The sequence below is a fragment of the Nomascus leucogenys genome, chromosome 4 (assembly GCF_006542625.1).
Source record: "Nomascus leucogenys isolate Asia chromosome 4, Asia_NLE_v1, whole genome shotgun sequence".
Classification (NCBI taxonomy): domain Eukaryota; kingdom Metazoa; phylum Chordata; class Mammalia; order Primates; family Hylobatidae; genus Nomascus; species Nomascus leucogenys.
Window position 1 is genome coordinate 112,722,618 of NC_044384.1, and position 18,381 is coordinate 112,740,998.

Consider the following 18,381-nt stretch of genomic DNA (forward strand, 5'->3'; position numbering starts at 1 on the left):
ATTTTTTTATTACCATTTTTATGAATACAAGTTGGGTATCTCAGTGATCCATTCAGAATTTGAATATTATGAATCTTTGCCTTCAGAGCCTGAATATTGGGATTCGTAATGATCAGACATCAGTGGTGCAAGTGGCTCAATGGCTGAGAGCTTGACTTTTTCCCAATACCCAATGATTTTCTTCATTCGCCAGAAAAAGCACTTAGGAAATAACACATTGGGCTTATTAAAAATTATATCCGAATGCTGCAACCTAACGTCAAGAAATACTTTGCAGAGCCAAATACCACCAAAGAGAGGATGCAACTCCATTAGCTGCTGTTGAGCTGGGGCACTTGCCTTCTGGTGAAGCACTGAAAATAGTCTTTAGAGAGCACTCTCTCCATAATTTCTGGGTCTGTGTTTGATTTGACAAACCAAAAATATCCGTCAAAGCTTCCCAACAACCTATAATTCTGAGTTAAGATTTTCTAATTTAGAAAACATAAAGAGTGTGGGGGGGAAACCAACAAGATATGGAAACTGACAGCTCAAGCAGCTATGCAGCCAGATATAGATTCCTTCATGATTTCAAACACGATTTCTCCTCTCACAGATGTGAAAAAAAATTATTCACTTTTTAACTTGACTTTTACTTTTATTTAAGACATATATGTTCATGATTTAAAAGGTCATGGAGTTTTATAAAGATTCTGACAAAAAAAACCCAGCAATTTCATTTTTCTCATCTCTTCTTTCCAGAGGCCACCACTTTTAGCTATTTTTACCTGTGTCTTCTGATACCTCCCTATCTCCAATAATATACTCATAATACTAATTTTTAATTTTTCAATTTCTGATGTTATTTATTGGCTTCCTATTATGAGAAAAAATTTAAGGCCACATACACAAACTCATCTCCTCTCACCCTCGTCTTCCTGTTACAGTTATATTATAATCTTCAGTTAGATCATCAGATAATATATCCATTCTCTGACTACACATATAATTACATTACATTGCTAAGTAAACACTGTTGACAGCTGTGTCATGCAGTGTATTGTGGCTATATTTCCTTTTTGCACAATGTTTTTGCTTTCCCTGGAGTTAATAAGGATTTTATTTTTTTGTTTGCTCAGTTTTCTATTTATCCCTAATTTGTTCCCAAACTCTTCTCCAGATGTTTAATTGTTGCTTCAATTTATTTGCACACATCAGGTGCATGTGTATCATTTTTTTCCTATGGAAATCACTGCTAGAGTACTTCATCTTCTGCCTCACTCTGACCTAGATGTTTTCTAGGCCTGATGCACAGCTGTTTTCTAGAGATTTTTTCTTCTTCATCCTTTTTTTGGATTCCTTTTGCCTCTTCCCTGGATCGCATATATGCTTCTTGTTTGAATGGAGCATATCCTCTAGTAACATTTTTTTTAAGACAAAGTCTCTCTATGTTGCCCAGGCCATTGGCCTCAAACTCCTGGGTTCAAGTGATCCTCCTGCCTCAACCTCCCAAGTAGTTAGGACTACAGGTACATACCACCATGCCCAGCTTCTAGTAACTTTATTAGAAGGGTAACTAAGAAGTACATTTCCCAAGACTTCATATACTCTACTTTCTTTGACAGTTTGGCTAGGGAAAGACTTCTGTATTAGAAATTATTTTCCTCTTAATTTTGAAGGCCTTGCTCATTGTCTTCTAATTTCTTTCTAGACCTCCTATTAGTCAAACAGTATACCTCCTAGTCTGATTCTCTAATTTTCAAACTTTTTATCACTTTTTATCCATTTCTGCTTTTTTGTTCCACTTTCTGTGAGATTTCCAAAACTTTATTTACAAGTCCGCCTATTAGTGTTTTACTTTTGCTATCATATTTTTGTTTTCAAAATTCCATTTTGTCTTTGAAGGTACTTTTTACAGTCTTCTGTTTTTGTTCTATATGTGGAGCCTCTTCTCATCTCTTAACTCTATAAAAATATTAGTACAGGTTTTTTTTTTCTTTCTTTTTTTTTTTTTTTTTTTGTTGTTGTTGTTTTGGAGACGAAGTCTTGCTTTGTCACCCAGGCTGGCAGTGACGCGATCTCGGCTCACTGCAAGCTCCGCCTCCCGGGTTCAAGCCATTCTCCTGCCTCAGCCTCCGGAGTAGCTGGGACTACAGGGGCCCGCCACCGCGCCCGGCTAATTTTTTGTATTTTTAGTAGAGACAGGGTTTCACCGTGTTAGCCAGGAAGGTCTCAATCTCCTGACTTCGTGATCCGCCCGCCTCAGCCTCCCAAAGTGCTGCGATTACAGGCGTGAGCCACCGCGCCTGGCCAATACAGTTTTATTTCTCTAACTTTTCTTCTGCCCTCTTTATTGTCTTTCTTTTTTTTTTTTCAGTTGTTTGGTTGCTTTGGTTTCTGGTGTTAGAAGCATCCTTCAAATTCCTGATGCTCCTTGGCTGGCTGTTCATGTTAAAGGTGCAGCATCTTCATGGGCTCTAAACCAGACTACCTTCTGGAAACTTAATGAGGAGCAGAAGTGAATACGGAGGGGAGTTGTTTGCTTTTCAGTATGTAAACTTTTCTTTATGTGCATTTTTCAGTATGCAACTCTTTCCCTCTTCTTCAACTCTTAAGAAAATGAGCATCCAATCCATTTCTGGAGCAGAAGCAGTTTCTCACTGAATGGATGGTATAAAGCAGCGTCTAGAAAGCTCAACTGGTTCTTGTGAAAAACGTTCAAACAATTCTTTCAGCCCTACTTATCTCCCTCCCCCAAACCTTGCTTTCAGAGATACTTAGCATCTCCAAGTTCCAAGCAGTTCTGGGGCTCTGCAGCATAGCTTGGCTTGCTTCTGGGTATTCCCTGCTTCAGCCAGTTTTCAGCTTTCTTAGGTCTGCTCTGTCAGTTACCACTCATCAGTCTGCACTCCAGTTTCTAAAAACTGGGAGTTTTTAGATGAGCCTCCAGCTTCTTGCAGGATAGGGAGGCCCTGGCAGACATAAATAGGAGAATCCTTGCTCTTCACTCGCTACTGCCCTCTGCCTAACCCCAGAACAGCAGAAGCTGCTGACTGTCCCAGCCACACACATCCCTCCCCACTCCATCTATTTGTGTGGACCTTCTTTTTCCCTCAGTCTGTGTCTTGTTTCCTCGCCTTACCTTCTTCCCCCTCATCACCTTGGTGATATTCTTTGCACGTTTTTTCTTGGAGCAGTCAGAGCAGCTCATCCCTGCCTCCTGGAAGCGGAAGGAACCCCCTGAGTACTCTCCATGGCACAGTTGACACTCCTTTTCTACCCTCCTTCCCAGATATGTCTTCACTGTCATTTACACTTTCGAAGCCTTGATAAAGATACTGGCAAGAGGATTTTGTCTAAACGAGTTCACGTACCTGAGAGATCCTTGGAACTGGCTGGATTTTAGTGTCATTACGCTGGCGTGAGTATATCTCTATGCAGATCTGCATGTGTGATAGGAGAGGGGACAAAATGGTGGGTAGGAGACAGGGCCAACATGCAGGTCCCACTTGGACAGAGTGTGGAGACTCACACCATGAACATTTGCTCCAAGAACCACTGCAGGAATATACCAGGAGAACTGAAAGAATTCACAGATCCTTTTAAATAAGTGGCACACTGCTGGAAATTCTGCAAGACAGGTGAAAAACTGTGAGCTCCCAAAGTGTGAGGGGGGAAAACTGCCTCCAAACATACATCCCGACTGGGTAATCTGAAAATCCAGATCACAGGAGAAGAATTTACCCTTACCTGGAATGTAAATAAATTTAGGGAGCCACACAAAATATAAAAGTAGAAACAGCAAAGGGAAGTGCCTTGTAGGCACTCCCAGTCTCCAGCTTGAGATCAGGGAACCCATCCCTGACTATGTCTAACAGAGACCCTTGGGGAAGGCAGCCAGTGGAATCAGGGAGGGGTCACAGAGTGAAAGAAGTTTCAACTAAAATTAGTAATAATTTCAACTGGGCACAAATTTTCTTGAGCGGATTCCAGGGGGCAAATGTGGAACTGCAAGCAGACAGTGAGGGATGCAGTCCAAAAGTCATGCTTTCTTTCTCAGTGGGGAAGCTCACAGCCAGGGGCAAGGTCTGAGTGGGGCACTGCAGGAGAAAGACCAGCCTCACCAACTACATGAGAGCTAGGTGAGGCCTCTCACTAGCAACTATCCCCCACTTCCCTGGAGAACTCTGTGGCACAGCAGAGGCAGCCAAAATTCCCTCTAGAACACAACCCCATTGGCCTGAGAACCAACCCCCATCCACCACAGTGGCCACAGCAATCCCTACCCAAGAAGAGTCTGAGTCCAGACTCACTTACCCCTGCCCCCACCTGATGGTATTTCCCTACCTGCCCTGGTAGCTGAACACAAAACACAGAAACTCTCGGAAGCCTTATGGCCCTGCTCGTCACCTGAGAAACTAAAATATTTACCCTGGCCAACTTAGGGTGAGCTTAGATTCCCCTTCTACTAATGCATTAGTGCTCTCTTGAAAGCATCACCTACTGGCTGGAGGTCAAACAGCTCAGGCCATTAAAGCAACTCATGACAGAATAACTTTGATCCCAGGAAGAAGAAAACAACAACCAATTGCACTGCCTGCAACATCCTGGCTAACCAGACGTCCTGAGTCTGTCCATATGACAACTTCACTGCTAATATAGCTAGCATTCAAGAAAGCCAGCACACTAAATCTATCTATAACCGAGGACTCTCACAGACTCTACTTCATTCCTCTGCCACCTTCACCAGAACAGATGCTGATATCCATGGCTGGGAGACTTCAAGATCAATCACATCACAGGACTCTTTGCAGACATTTCCCAGCACCACCCCAGAGCCTGGTAGCCCCTCTGTGTGGCTAGGCCCAGAAGAACAATAACAATCACTGCAGTCCAGCTCTCAGGAAGCCCCATCCCCAGGGAAATGGGGAGAGCACCACATCAAGAGATCACCCATGAAACAAAAGAATCTGCACAACAGCCCTTCAGTTCCAGATCTTTTCTCTGAAATAGTCTACTCAAATGAGAAGGAACCAGAAAAGCAATTCTGGTAATATGACAAAAGAGGGTTCAATAACACCCCTCAAAAGATCAAACTAGCTCCCCAACAATGGATCCAAACCAAGAAAACATCTCTGAATTGCCAGATAAAGAATTCAGGGCTGGGCACAGTGGCTCACGCCTGTAATCCCAGCACTTTGGGAGGCCGAGGTGGGCAGATCACCTGAGGTCACGAGTTCAAGACCAGCCTGAAGCCAACATGGAGAAACCCCGTCTCTACTAAAAAATACAAAATTAGCTAGATGTGGTGGCGCATGCCTGTAATCCCAGCTACTCAGGAGACTGAGGCAGGAGAATTGCTTGAACCTGGGAGGCGGAGGTTGCGGTGAGCTGAGATCATGCCATTGCACTCCAGCCTGGGCAACAAGAGCAAAAATCCATCTCAAAAAAAAAAAAAAAAAGAATTCAGAAGGCTGATTATTAAGTGATTCAAGGAGACACCAGAGAAAGATAAAAACCAACTTAAAGAAATTTTTAAAACAACAGGATATGGATGGAAAATTCTCCAGAGAAATAGATATAAAGAAAAAACAATCACAACTTCTGGAAATGGAAGACACACTTAGAGAAATACAAAATGCAGTGGAAAGTTTCAACAATAGACTAGAACAAGTAGAAGAAAGAACTTCAGAGCTCAAAGACAAGCTTTTAAATTGACCCAAACTAAGACACACAAAAAGAAAGAATTTTTTAAAAAATGACAAATCGGCCAAGAAATTTGGAATCATGTGAAACAACCAAACCTAAGAATAATGGGTGTTCCTAAGGAAGAATAGAAATCTAAAAGTTTGGAAAACTTACTCGAGGGAATAATTGAGGAAAACTTCCCTGGCCTTGTTAGAAATATAGACATCCAAATACAAGAAGCTCAAAGAATACCTCTGAAATGTGTCACAAAAAAGATCATCACCTAAGCAAATAGACATCAGTTATCTAAAGTCAAGACAAAGAAAAGAATCTTAAGAGCTGTGAGACAAAAGCCTCAGATAACCTATAAAGGAAAGGTTATCTGATTAACATAAGATTAACAGCAGATTTCTCAACTGAAACCTTGCAAGCCAGAAGGGATTAGGGTCCCATCTTTAGCTTCCTGAAACAAAATAATTGCCAGCCAAGAATATTCTATGAAGTGAAACTAAGCTTCAAAAGTGAAGACAAGATAAAGTTTTTTTCAGGCAAACAAATGGTGAGAGAATTTGCCACTACCAAGCCAGCACTACAAGAAATGCTAAAAGAAATTCTAAATCTTGAAGTAAAACCCTAAAATACATCAAAATAGAACCTCCTTAAAGCATAAATATCACAGGACCTATAAAACAATAACATAATAAAAAAAGGAATTAATGCAATAACTAGCATAATGAATAGAACAGTACCTCACATCACAATACTAATGTTGAATGTAAATGCCCTAAATGATCCACTTAAAATATACAGAAGGGCAGAAAGGAAAAAAAAAAAAAAAAATCCACCAACCAAGTATCTGCTGTCTTCAAGAGACTCACCTAACACATAAGGAGCCACATAAACTTAAGGTAAAGAGATGGGAAAAGATATTCCATACAAATGGAAACCAAAAGCAAGCAGGAGTAGCTATTCTTATATCAGAGAAAACAGACCTTAAAGCAACAACAGTTAAAAAAAGACAAAGAGGGACATATATAATGATAAAATAATTGGTCTAATGGAAAAATATCACAATCCTAAATACATATGCACCTAACACTGGAGCTCCCAAATTTATAAAACAGTTACTACTAGACCTAAGAAATGAAACAGACAGCAATACAATAATAATGGGGGATCAATACTCCACTGACAGCACTAGACAGGTCATCAAGACAGAAAGTCAACAAAGAAACAATGAACTTAAACTATAACCTAGAACAAATGGACTTAACAGATATTTAAAGAACATTCTACCCAACAACAGCAGAATATACGTTCTTTTCATCAGCACATGGAATATTCTCTAAGATAAACCATGTGATACATAACAAAACAAATCTCAATAAATTTAAGAAAATAGAAATTATGTCAGGTATCCTCTCAGAGCACAGTCAAATAAACCTGGGAGTTAACTCCAAAAGAAACCCTCAAAACTATACAAATACATGAAAACTAAACAATCTGCTCTTGAATGATCTTTGGGTCAACAATGAAATCAAAATGGAAGTTTAAAAATTTTTTGAACTGAATGATAATAGTCACACAACTGATCAAAACCTCTGGGATACAGCAAAAGCAGTGCTAAGAGGAAAGCTCATAGCATTAAATACCTACATCAAAAAGTATGAAAGAGGACAAATAGATAATCTAAGGTCACATCTCAAGGAATTAGAGAAACAAGAACAAAACAGACCCAAACCAAGCAGAAGAAAAGGAATAACAAAGATCAGGGAAGTACTAAATGAAATTCAAACAAAAAAATAGTAATACAAAAGATAAGTGAAACAAAAAGCTGGTTCTTTAAAAAGATATACAAAATTGATTGACCATTAGCAAGATTAACCAAGAAAAGAAGAGAGAAGATCCAAATAAGCTCAATTAGAAATCAAATGGGAGATATTACAACTGATACCACAGAAATACAAAAAAAAATCATTCAAGGCTGCTATGAACACCTTTATTTGCACAAACTAGAAAATCTAGAGGAGATGAATAAATTCCTGGAAATATACAACCGTCTCAGATTAAATCAGAAAGTAATAGAAACTCTAAACAGACCAATAACAAGCAGCGAGATTGAAACAGTAATTCAAAAGTTGCCAAGGAAAAAAAGTCCAGGAGCAGACTGGATTCACAGTTGAATTCTATCAGACATTCAAAGAAGAATTGGTACCAATTTTATTGAAACTATTCCAAAAGATACAGAAAGAGGGAATCCTCCTAAATCATTTTATGAAGCCAGTATCACCTTAATACCAAAACCAGAAAAGGACATTTAAAAAAGAACTACAGATAATATTCCTGATGGACATAGTTGCAAAAATCCTCAACAAAATGCTAGCTAATTGAATCCAACACATATCCAAAAGATAACACACCATGATCAAAGGGGTTTCATACCAGGGAGGTAGGGATGATTTAACATACACAAGTCAATAAATGCTGTACGTCACATAAACAGAATTAAAAACAAAAATCATATGATCATCTCAATAGGTGCAGGAAAAGCACTTGACAAAATCCAGCATCTCATTATGATTAAAACCCTCAACAAAACTGGCATAGAAGGGACATACTCCAAGGTAATAAAAGCCATCTATGACAAATCCACAGCCAACATTATACCAAACAGGGAAAAATTGAAAGCATTCCCCCTGAGAACTGGAACAAGACAAGGATGCCCACTTTCACCATTTCTATCCAACATTTCTATCCAACATAGTACTGGAAGTCCTAGCCAGAGCAATCAGACAAGAGAAATAAATAAAGGGAATCCAAATCAGTAAAGGGGAAGTCAAACTGTTGCTGTTCACCAATGATATGATCGCATGCCTAGGAAACCCTAAAGACTCATCCAAAAAGCTCCTAGATCTAATAAATGAATTCTGTAAAGTTTCAGGATACAAAAACAATGTATACAAATCAGTAGCACTACTGTACACCACCAGCAACCAAGCTGAGGAACAAATCAAGAACTCAATCCCTTTTACAACAGCTGCAAAAAAACAAAAATAAAAACAAAAAAAAATCTTAGGAATATACCTAACCAAAAAGGTGAAAGATTTCTACAAGGAAAACTACAAAACACTGCTAAAATAAATCACAGATGACACAAACAAATGGGAACACATCCCATGCTCATGGATGGATAAAATCAATATTGTGAAAACGACCTTACTGCCAAAAGCAATATACAGATTCAATACAATTCCCATTGAAGTACCATCATCATTCTTCACAGAAAGAGAAATAACAACTCTAAAATTCATAGGGAACCAAAAAGGAATCCACATAGCCAAAGCAAGACTAAGCAAGAAGAACAAATCCAGAGGCATCACATTAGCTGATTTCAAACTATACTACAAGGCTATAGTTACCAAAACAGCATGATACTGGTATAAAAATAAGCACATAGACCAATGACAAAGAATAGAGAACTCAGAAATAAAGCCAAATACTTACAGCCAATTGATCTTTGAAAAAGCAAACAAAAACATAAAGTGGGGAAAGAACACCCTATTCAACAAATGGTGCTGGGATAATTAGCAAGCCACATGTAGGAGAAAGAAACTGAATCTTCATCTCTCACCTTATACAAAAATCAATTCAAGATGGATAAAAGACTTAAATCTAAGACCTGAAATTATAAAAATTCTAGAAGATAACATTGGAAAAACTCTTCTAGACATTGGCTTAGGCAAAAAGTTCCTGACCAAGGACCCAAAGCAAATCCAACAAAAACAAAAATAAATAGATGGGATCTAATTAAACTAAAAAGCTGTTGCACAGCAAGAGAAATAATCATCCAAGTAAACAGACAACCCATAGGATGAGAGAAAAATCTTTGCAATCTATGCATCCAACAAAAGACTAATATCCAGCATCTATAAGAAACACAAATAAATCAGCAAGAAAACAAACAAATAATCCCATCCAAAAGTGGGCAAAGGACAAGAATACACAATTCTCAAAAGAAGATATATAAATGGCCAATGAACAGGAAAAAAAATGCTCGACATCATTAATTATCAGGGAAATGCAAATTAAAACCACAATGAGATACCACCTTACTCTTGCAAGAATGGCCATAACCAAAAAATGATAGATGTTGGCATGGATGTAATGAAAAGGGAACACTTTTACACTGCTGGCGGGAATGTAAACTAGTACAACCACTAAGGAAAACGTTATGGAGATTCCTGAAAGAACTAAAAGTAGAACTACCATTTGGTCCAGCAATCCCACTACTGGGTATCTACCCAGAGGAAAAGAAGCCATTATATGAAAAAGACACTTGCATATGCATGTTTACAGCAGCACAGTTTGCAATTGCAAAAATATGGAACCAGCCTAAATGCCCATCAACCAACAAGTGGATAAAGAAAATGTGGTGTATACACACCATGGAATACTACTCAGTTGTAAAAAGGAATGAAACAATGGCATTGGCAGCAAGCTGGATGGAGTTGGAGACCATTATTCTAAGTGAAGTAACTCAGGAATGGAAAGTCAAGCATCATATGTTCTTACTTACAAGCAGGAGCTAAGCTATGAGGATGCAAAGGCATAACAATGACATAATGGACTTTGGGGACTTGGGGGGAAGGGTGAGAGGAAGGTAATGGATAAGATACTACACACTAGGTACAGTGTACACTGCTTGGGTGATGGTGCACCAAAATCTCAGAAATCAGCGTTAAAGAATTTTTCTGTGCAACCCAACACCACCTGTTTCCCCAAAACTATTGAAATACAAATAAAGAACTTATTCATGTAACCAAAAACCATCTGTTCCCTGAAAACTATTGAAATAAAATAAAATAAAAAGATTTGCATGTGTGTCCATGTGGGGCTTATGGGTGTATCCAGGCTCAAACTCTGAAATGATTCTTCATCTCAGTTCAGCTTCCTCATTTGGAATTGTATGGCCTGGGGTTCTTACCACAGAGTACCGCTTTGGGGGTTGCTTTCCAAGATTAGTCCCATGCCCATGAGGAGATGTCAGAGACCTCAAATTTGAAATAATAGTTAGCCTGTCACAGTGGATCAGACAAGGCCCAGCCTTGTACCCCCCTGACATGGAGGTCTCCTCCTGAGAAACCAGTGTCTGAGGAGACCGGTTGGTCAAACTCCCATGTTTGAAGATCTATCCACATGCAGTGTTGCCTAGATCACAATGCATCTTCTCAAAGGGTCCACTCTGAAAGATGTTGCCGTAATGAAATCAGTGTCAGTGTCAGTCTATAGATGGCAGTGTCACGAGATTCTAAGTGTCCGTTCTGCATCCTTTCTAGGCTATTGATACCCCCAAGTTATCCTTATTTATGCTGCATGCATCCCCAGGACCCTTGCTTGCAGAGATGCTGACTAACTTCTGGTCCTACAGATATGTTGGCACAGCAATAGATCTCCGTGGGATCTCAGGCCTGCGGACATTCAGAGTTCTTAGAGCATTAAAAACAGTTTCTGTGATCCCAGGTGAGCTGCTTGAACCAGAACGTTTATTCATAGAGCATATGTTGGTTTTCACAGCCTACCTCCCTTCTTTAATTTTCACAAGAACCCTGTAAGGTTCCAGGGCAAAGACTATTGTCCCCACTTACGAGACAAAGGAACTGAGGCCTGGAGTACAGGAAACATAAACCCAAGGCCTCATCACTAGTAAGAGACAGAGTGACCTGGAAGCCTATTGTCCCAACTCCTAGGCCAGTGCTCTTCCCACATACCACATGGCCTCACAACCAATACATAACAGGAAGGGCATGTCTTCATTTTCTGTTCTGGTTGTGGGATTCAGGCAAGACCCCCCAGTTGAATTTTTATTCGTACCTTAAACTAAAGGATTAAACTTGGAAATGGGGAGGAAGGGAGAAAGCAGTCCCAGTATCTTCACTATTTCCATAGGTCTAAAATCCTGTCTTTAGACACCCAGAGGAAAAAAGAATTGGGCAATTCTTGATTACTGAGAATTCAGAAACAAAAGTAGTCCATCAAAGCTCATTGTATGGGGCCTCTAAGATCTCTACTGTCACCAGTAGCCCAGTGACTACTCTTCAGCCCCCATGAGGTTGATGGTGAGGATGGGGAGGCCAGAGACAAGGCAAACTTTCTGAAATGGGACTCAACACTTCCCCTTTGTGGCCTGATGGGTTCTCTCCTCTCATCCCAAGAATTCTTTCTCTCATCTGTAAACAGAAACACCCATTCTAGAGTGGAAGTCTTTTCTACCATTTCTTGTCTGGCTCTGCAGGGAAAGATAGGAAACTCTCTGCCAATTCCCACTGGACACACTTCTTGAAGAGAGCCCTGGTCCTGCCCCTTCGTATCTCTCTCACTTACTCTCAACTGGGAAGACCCTGAGTCTTATTTGCAAGACCTGGTCTGTCCATACTGTCTCTTCTGCCTCATCTCTCACCTCTCTTCACATCTCACCGTGCTCTGGAATCCACCTATGGTTCCGCAAGTACTCCACACCATTGCTCACCTCCCAGCCTTCAACTGTGCTGCCCCTTCTTCCGGGATATCATTCCTCCTCTCTTTACTCAACTCACACTCATTCCTCAGGGCTCTGTCAAGGCTTTACCCCCTCCCTGGTTTTCCCACCTTCCTCACACTCCACCCACCCCATTCCCACCCCTGGAACTTCAGTTAAGGGCTGCTCCCCTGTGTGCCCATCTGCTCAGTAATGCTACGGACTTTCCCCTCAATTGTCAGACAACAGCACTCGACATGCTGCTGCCTTAGCCATCACTCAGCTCCCAGTCCAGGGACTGACACATGTAGTGCTCAGTGGATTATTTGCTGACCAAAATGACTAACCAAAAATAAATCCTAGATTGCTTCCCTGGTTAGAGCTCTTTCTGCTACCTGTGAATCTGCTCTCCCAAAGAAGTTGATTTTACTTACCAGAGCAACAAATCATTCCTCCCTAAACAAGCAGGTGTATCCTTCTTTGCTGCCAGCTGTGCTTGGCACAAGTTCTATTTATGCCCCAGTGACTGTCTCAGTGTTTCTTACAGTCTGTCTCTATTGCTAAACTCACCTCTCTGTTTCTCTGTGTCTCTGTCTTTTTCTTTCTCTTGGTCTATTTTTGTTTCACTCTATCTGTCTTGCATCTCTCTCTCTCTCTCTCTCTCTCTCTCTCTCACACACACACACACACACACACACACACACACACACACACACAGTGAGGTTCATGTGTCCCAAGTCTCAAGCTGCCTCCCAGAACTGAGAGATGCATGCAGAAAGACAGATGCCAAATTACTGGGGTGAAGTTAGTAGCTTCATGCCTAGCACAGTGCCTGGAAAAAAGTAGGTACTCAGCATAAATTATTTAAATTGAATTGCTAGTGTCAGGAATTTTATTAGCCTCAAGATGATAAAACATGCATTGCCTGGGTCTCAGCTGCATCGTATTTATAATGAGAATAGCCCCTGACTGCCTGCCTGCCTCTCAGAGTAAATGCAAGCTTCAGATGAGAAAGGTCTTGGAACTGCCCTGGAGTGTGTATATACTTCACTCCTATATGTAGAGATGAGGGAGGATGACTAAGATGAAGATGTGTGCTCTGTGTGTGCTACCTCATCCATGTGGTCATACCACTGTCATCTTCCCACAGGCCTGAAGGTCATTGTGGGGGCTCTGATTCACTCAGTGAAGAAACTGGCTGATGTGACCATCCTCACCATCTTCTGCCTGAGTGTTTTTGCCTTGGTGGGGCTGCAACTCTTCAAGGGCAACCTCAAAAATAAATGTGTCAAGAATGACATGGCTGTCAATGAGACAACCAACTACTCATCTCACAGAAAACGTGAGTGGAGTCTCTTCCATAGGGACCAAGGTCTGGTTGGATCCTTGGTATCATATAGGGACAGGGGATATGGAGCCCCTGTGTGTGTGTATAGACATATATTTTGATTCCCCTTTCCTGCCAAAATGGTTCTCTGGAGTTGTGTTTTACTTTTGGGTATTCTATTTCCTGTTGCTCAGCATCCCTCTTGCAAGGAAACGAGCCATAAATCTAGAAACAAGTCATTCTACCTCTGCTGGGGGAGACTGAGAGCCGAAGTCACTGCTTAGCTCTTCTCTTTTCAGATGTGACTTTACACCTTCCATGTGGCCCAGCATGCCCACTGAGTATATGTAGCCAAAGGAGCTCACTTTGGAAGACTTGGGAGTGTTGCATTCACCACACAAGGCTTGGGTTGGAGGGTTCAGAACCATCAGTGAGGCTTTCTTTTCTTCCTTTCTTCAGCAGCTATCTACATAAATAAGAGAGGCACTTCTGATCCCTTACTGTGTGGCAATGGATCTGACTCAGGGTGAGTTTCCAACTTATGACAAAGCACCAATACCCAACAATTCCTTCTCCATCTTGTCCTTGGCATATTATGGGCACAGATGGGGTTGCAGGTCCTGGGAAAGATGTATAAATAAATAAACCATGGCCTTTGCCAACCCAGAGCTCATGGGGAGGGAATGTATGAGTTAGCTTTTGCTGTATAACAAATGACCCCAAAATTTTGTGAATTAAAACAACAATTTGTTTAATTCATGATTCTGTGCATCAGCATTTTGGACTGGGATCAGATGGGCATTGGGTGACATTGACTAGGCTCATTCATGCATATGCAGACAGCATATTAACTTGGAGATGGCTGGTCTAGGATGTCCTCTCTCTGCTCATGTGGCCTCTCACCCCCAAGCAGGTTAGCCTGGGCCTGTTCTCATGGCAGGGTTCCCAGAGAAACAGTGGAAGTTTGCAAGGCTTCTTCAGGCCTAGGCTTAGAACCAACACAATGTACCTTTTGTACATTCTGATACATTCTTGACCAAAGCAAGTCCCAGTCCAGTCCAGATCCAAGGGATAGAGAAATAGACTTCATCACTCAATGGAAAGAGCTGAAAAGTCACATTGGAAAGGGTGTGGATACATAGGGAGAAGAATTATAGCCATTTTAATAAACAATCTACCCCAGGAAGGAACCAATACTTATTTGTGTCAAATGCTCTACACTTAATCATCACAGCTAACTCCATTCTATAGCCACATTACCCTCACAAATAGAGGAAGAAACACATGTATCAGACTTTGCAATTTCAAATTCTTACAGAGGCCAGATTCACAACAACAAATGAGTGGAGTGGGCCAGGAGGGAACCTAGGAGCTGAGAATTCATGCCTCCTCTAAAGGGGACAGCCCCACTGCTCGGTCCAGCTTTTGGTTGACATGTGGAAATGCGGGTTCACTGTTTCCAGCTCTTCCAACTTTTAAAATGGAGATAGGAAATTTAGATTTTTATACAAAATCTCCCAACTGTGAACATTGGCTACCTATTCCAAAAAATGTCTACATATTGTTTGGCCAAACAAAATATTTCTGCGGGCCAAATCCAGCCTATATGCTGCTAGTTTGCAATTTGTCATGCATAGACATAAAGATGCTACTCTGTGGAAAACAAGTTCTTTACTAGAGGCTTCATGGGCTGGGGAAACACAGTGAGGTGGCGGTGTGAGGCAAGAGAGAAAGTAGGGAAGGCTTCCTGGAGGTGGTGTTTGAGGTGAGTTTTCAAGGGCAGCTAGGATGTCTCCAGGCTGGGTGAATACGAGATAGTTTGAGTGAAGGCCATTCCAGGTGGCAGAACATAATGTGAGACAAAACTAAGGGATGAGGACCCCTCAGCTCTGCCTGCTGCTTTGGCCACTGGAGGAAGGCATGAGCAGAAAGAGTTAGGCAAAAGCTCAAAAAGGCCCATCTCACCCACCTCCATGGCTGAGAGCTTGGAAGAGCAGAGCTCACAACACCCCCAGTCCCTGAGAGGCTGATAGCTCCATATTGCCCAGGTCGACCTGTGTGGAGCCTGCATGAGGCTCCACCTTCATCAGCTCACTAGGAAAACTATCTCAGTTGGAGTTGAGGACTGGAAACAAGCAGGAGCATTCGGTCAACATCAGGTTCCTTGCACTTTTCTTTCACAAATGCACTTGGCATTTGGTTCTTTGGCTCATGAGAAGGTTATTCTGACATCAGTTTTCATTTGCCTTTGACTTAAATGTAAACCAAGAGCCCCTCAGCATCCTTCTGTCTAGATAATGGCACTTCTCAAGGCAATGGCTCCAGAGCAGCTTAAGTCCTTTTTGTGGTAAAGTTGTTAGGTCCATCTACACACCTCTACAGCTCAGCTCCCCGAGAGGCCAGGCCTGCTATTGGGCAGGTGCCAGCCAGGCAGTGGGGGAGTGGACCAGGCTGGGATGGCAGAGAGAGGCCAGCTCAGGATAATGGACAGAGTGAGCCCTGCAGAGGCATGCTGTGAAAGCTAAACCTGGGTCCTCTGTGGGGCTGCAGAGAAGCCAGAGTCCTGAGGAAAGGCACACATTGGCCAATGGCACTGTGGGAGGAAGGTCAGGGGTCTCAAGGCAGAAAATGGATACCAGAAAATGTTGATAATTTTCAGTGTTCTTCCACATATATTATTCCAGTTTATCCTTTCAGCAGCTTCCAAGGTTAAAAACAGTAGGAATTTTCCTTCGCAGTTTATATACAATATTTACTATGCAGAAGTGCAAGACACTATACAGTGATCTCATTTAATCCTAAGAGCAGTGAACTGTTTATATTCAGTGGCTACAGTGGGTTTCTACAGAAGACATCGAAATAAGGCTGCCCTCAGAGTTAATTAAGAAACCTACGAGAAATGGGTTGCCTAGCCCCTTGGAAGAGCAAACCAAGAGCCTACCTTTAAATGTGGGTCTACAAAGCCAGGGAACTTGCAATCTTCAATCGAAGTGGAGATAGACTTGGAACTGATTAGAATTAAGTTGTGAGAGCTCTAATCCCTGGCATGGGTTGTTCACATGGATGTCTGGGACAAGGAGTGCCCCAGAGGTTGGAGTTCATGGAGAAATCCTGGGAGTAAAAGAATTCCATGTATTCATAAGGAATGCAGCTAAATAAAAAAGAAAAAAAAATTTTTTTTAAATAATTCTGGACTTCAACTGAGGCATTGCTGTTTCATTGATCAGGCCATCTCCACTAGGGTGGATGAGAGCACTTTATGCTCCCTGAGCTGACAGATGCTCCTTGACATCAACTCATCCTCCTATTATGAAAGAGAGGAAGGAGTTCAGCACTCCCACCTCAGTACTCATCAGGCAGTCATTTTTAATCTGGCCTTCCTTCATAGGCCACCTTCAGGAGGAGGCTAGGCTGACTCAAGTATTGGGCTACTTGACAGTTATATTTCTCCTTTTAATAAATATATTGACAGCTGCGTAGTTTTAGGCAACTGACTTCTTTCTGACCCCCAGCTTCCTTATCTGTAAAGAAAGAACATACAGTGATTAAATTATAGTGTTTGTAAAGCACTTAAGGGGAGAGAGAAGAACACAGAAAGTGCTCAGTAAGTGGAAAGTGTTATTTCCACTGTTATATATAATTAATCAGTGAACTTGGCTAATGTGAGACCTCCCTTGATAGACAACTCTGCAGATGATGCCAACAGGCTCAGGTTTTAAGTCTGCATTATTGCTACTGACTCTCCTTTCCCTGGTATGAACTGGCAAAGAGCTTATAGTAACGTGTCTGGGCAGTCAGCTGCCTTCCCCTGGCCACTCCCCTGTGCATGAAATTCTGACGTGAAAGTATTAGCATCCCCGTTTTACGGATAGCAGAAACCAAGACCTAAACAGACCAAGTGTCCAAGATCATCCTGCTAATAAGAGGAAGACTAGGTCTTGAACTCTGATCTCTGACATAAAACTCTGTGGTTGTCTCGCAGCCCTGGGCTGCCTTGTCTGCAATAAGCAGGGGATGACCTTCTCTGTTCTTGCTGCAGCCACTGCCCTGATGGTTATATCTGCCTTAAAACTTCTGACAACCCGGATTTTAACTACACCAGCTTTGATTCCTTTGCTTGGGCTTTCCTCTCACTGTTCCGCCTCATGACACAGGATTCCTGGGAACGCCTCTACCAGCAGGTACTGAGCTGCATTCCCCCACGCAGACTTGGTTGGAGGCTGGTGGGTCAGCTGCATGGCTGTGCTTTTCCTGGAGGAGCCTGATTTGAATTCAACGGTCCATGTGCTATGGGTACAGGTTTCTCTTCTTTCCCTTGAATCTGCAGACCCTGAGGGCTTCTGGGAAAATCTATATGGTCTTTTTTGTGCTCGTAATCTTCCTGGGATCTTTCTACCTGGTCAACTTGATCTTGGCTGTAGTCACCATGGCGTATGAGGAGCAGAACCAGGCAACCATTGATGAAATTGAAGCAAAGGAGAAGAAGTTCCAGGAGGCCCTTGAGATGCTCCGGAAGGAGCAGGAGGTTTGTGAGGAGTGGAAGTTTCGTGAAGAAGGTTGCAGACTGTCCATTCTTGGATACAGTTCTGGACTAGCTGCTTCAATTAGGGCTGCCATTTAGGGAGCTATAGGAGGAATCATCTTGCCTCAGGGACCATATTAGATCAGGTTTTCTCAAAGAAGAAGCTAAGTGAGGATTCTTGTGCAAGTGACCTATTGAGGGAGTGCTCTCAGGAGAAAGCGAGTGAAGCAAAACAGAATGGGGCAGAGGGTGGAACTAAACAAGGAGTGTTCTCAGCTAGAGACCAGCTTCAGCTTGATCCCATGGGGAACTCTGGGGCATGACCTGTACCACAGTTAGTCCTACCTTGAG

General features: G+C 41.9%; 1 protein-coding gene across 3 annotated transcripts in view; it reads left to right on the forward strand.

Annotated features, from left to right (window-relative positions):
• Positions 1–18,381, forward strand: part of SCN10A (sodium voltage-gated channel alpha subunit 10) — a 91,549-nt gene that overhangs the window by 14,621 nt on the left and 58,547 nt on the right. For all 3 annotated transcript variants that reach the window (XM_012510796.1, XM_012510803.1, XM_012510806.1), the window contains exons 4-9: positions 3,272–3,400; positions 11,096–11,187; positions 13,332–13,523; positions 13,968–14,034; positions 17,548–17,689; positions 17,836–18,033. In XM_012510796.1, coding sequence (XP_012366250.1) covers positions 3,272–3,400; positions 11,096–11,187; positions 13,332–13,523; positions 13,968–14,034; positions 17,548–17,689; positions 17,836–18,033 — 820 coding nt within the window. The remainder of the gene's footprint in view (positions 1–3,271; positions 3,401–11,095; positions 11,188–13,331; positions 13,524–13,967; positions 14,035–17,547; positions 17,690–17,835; positions 18,034–18,381) is intronic.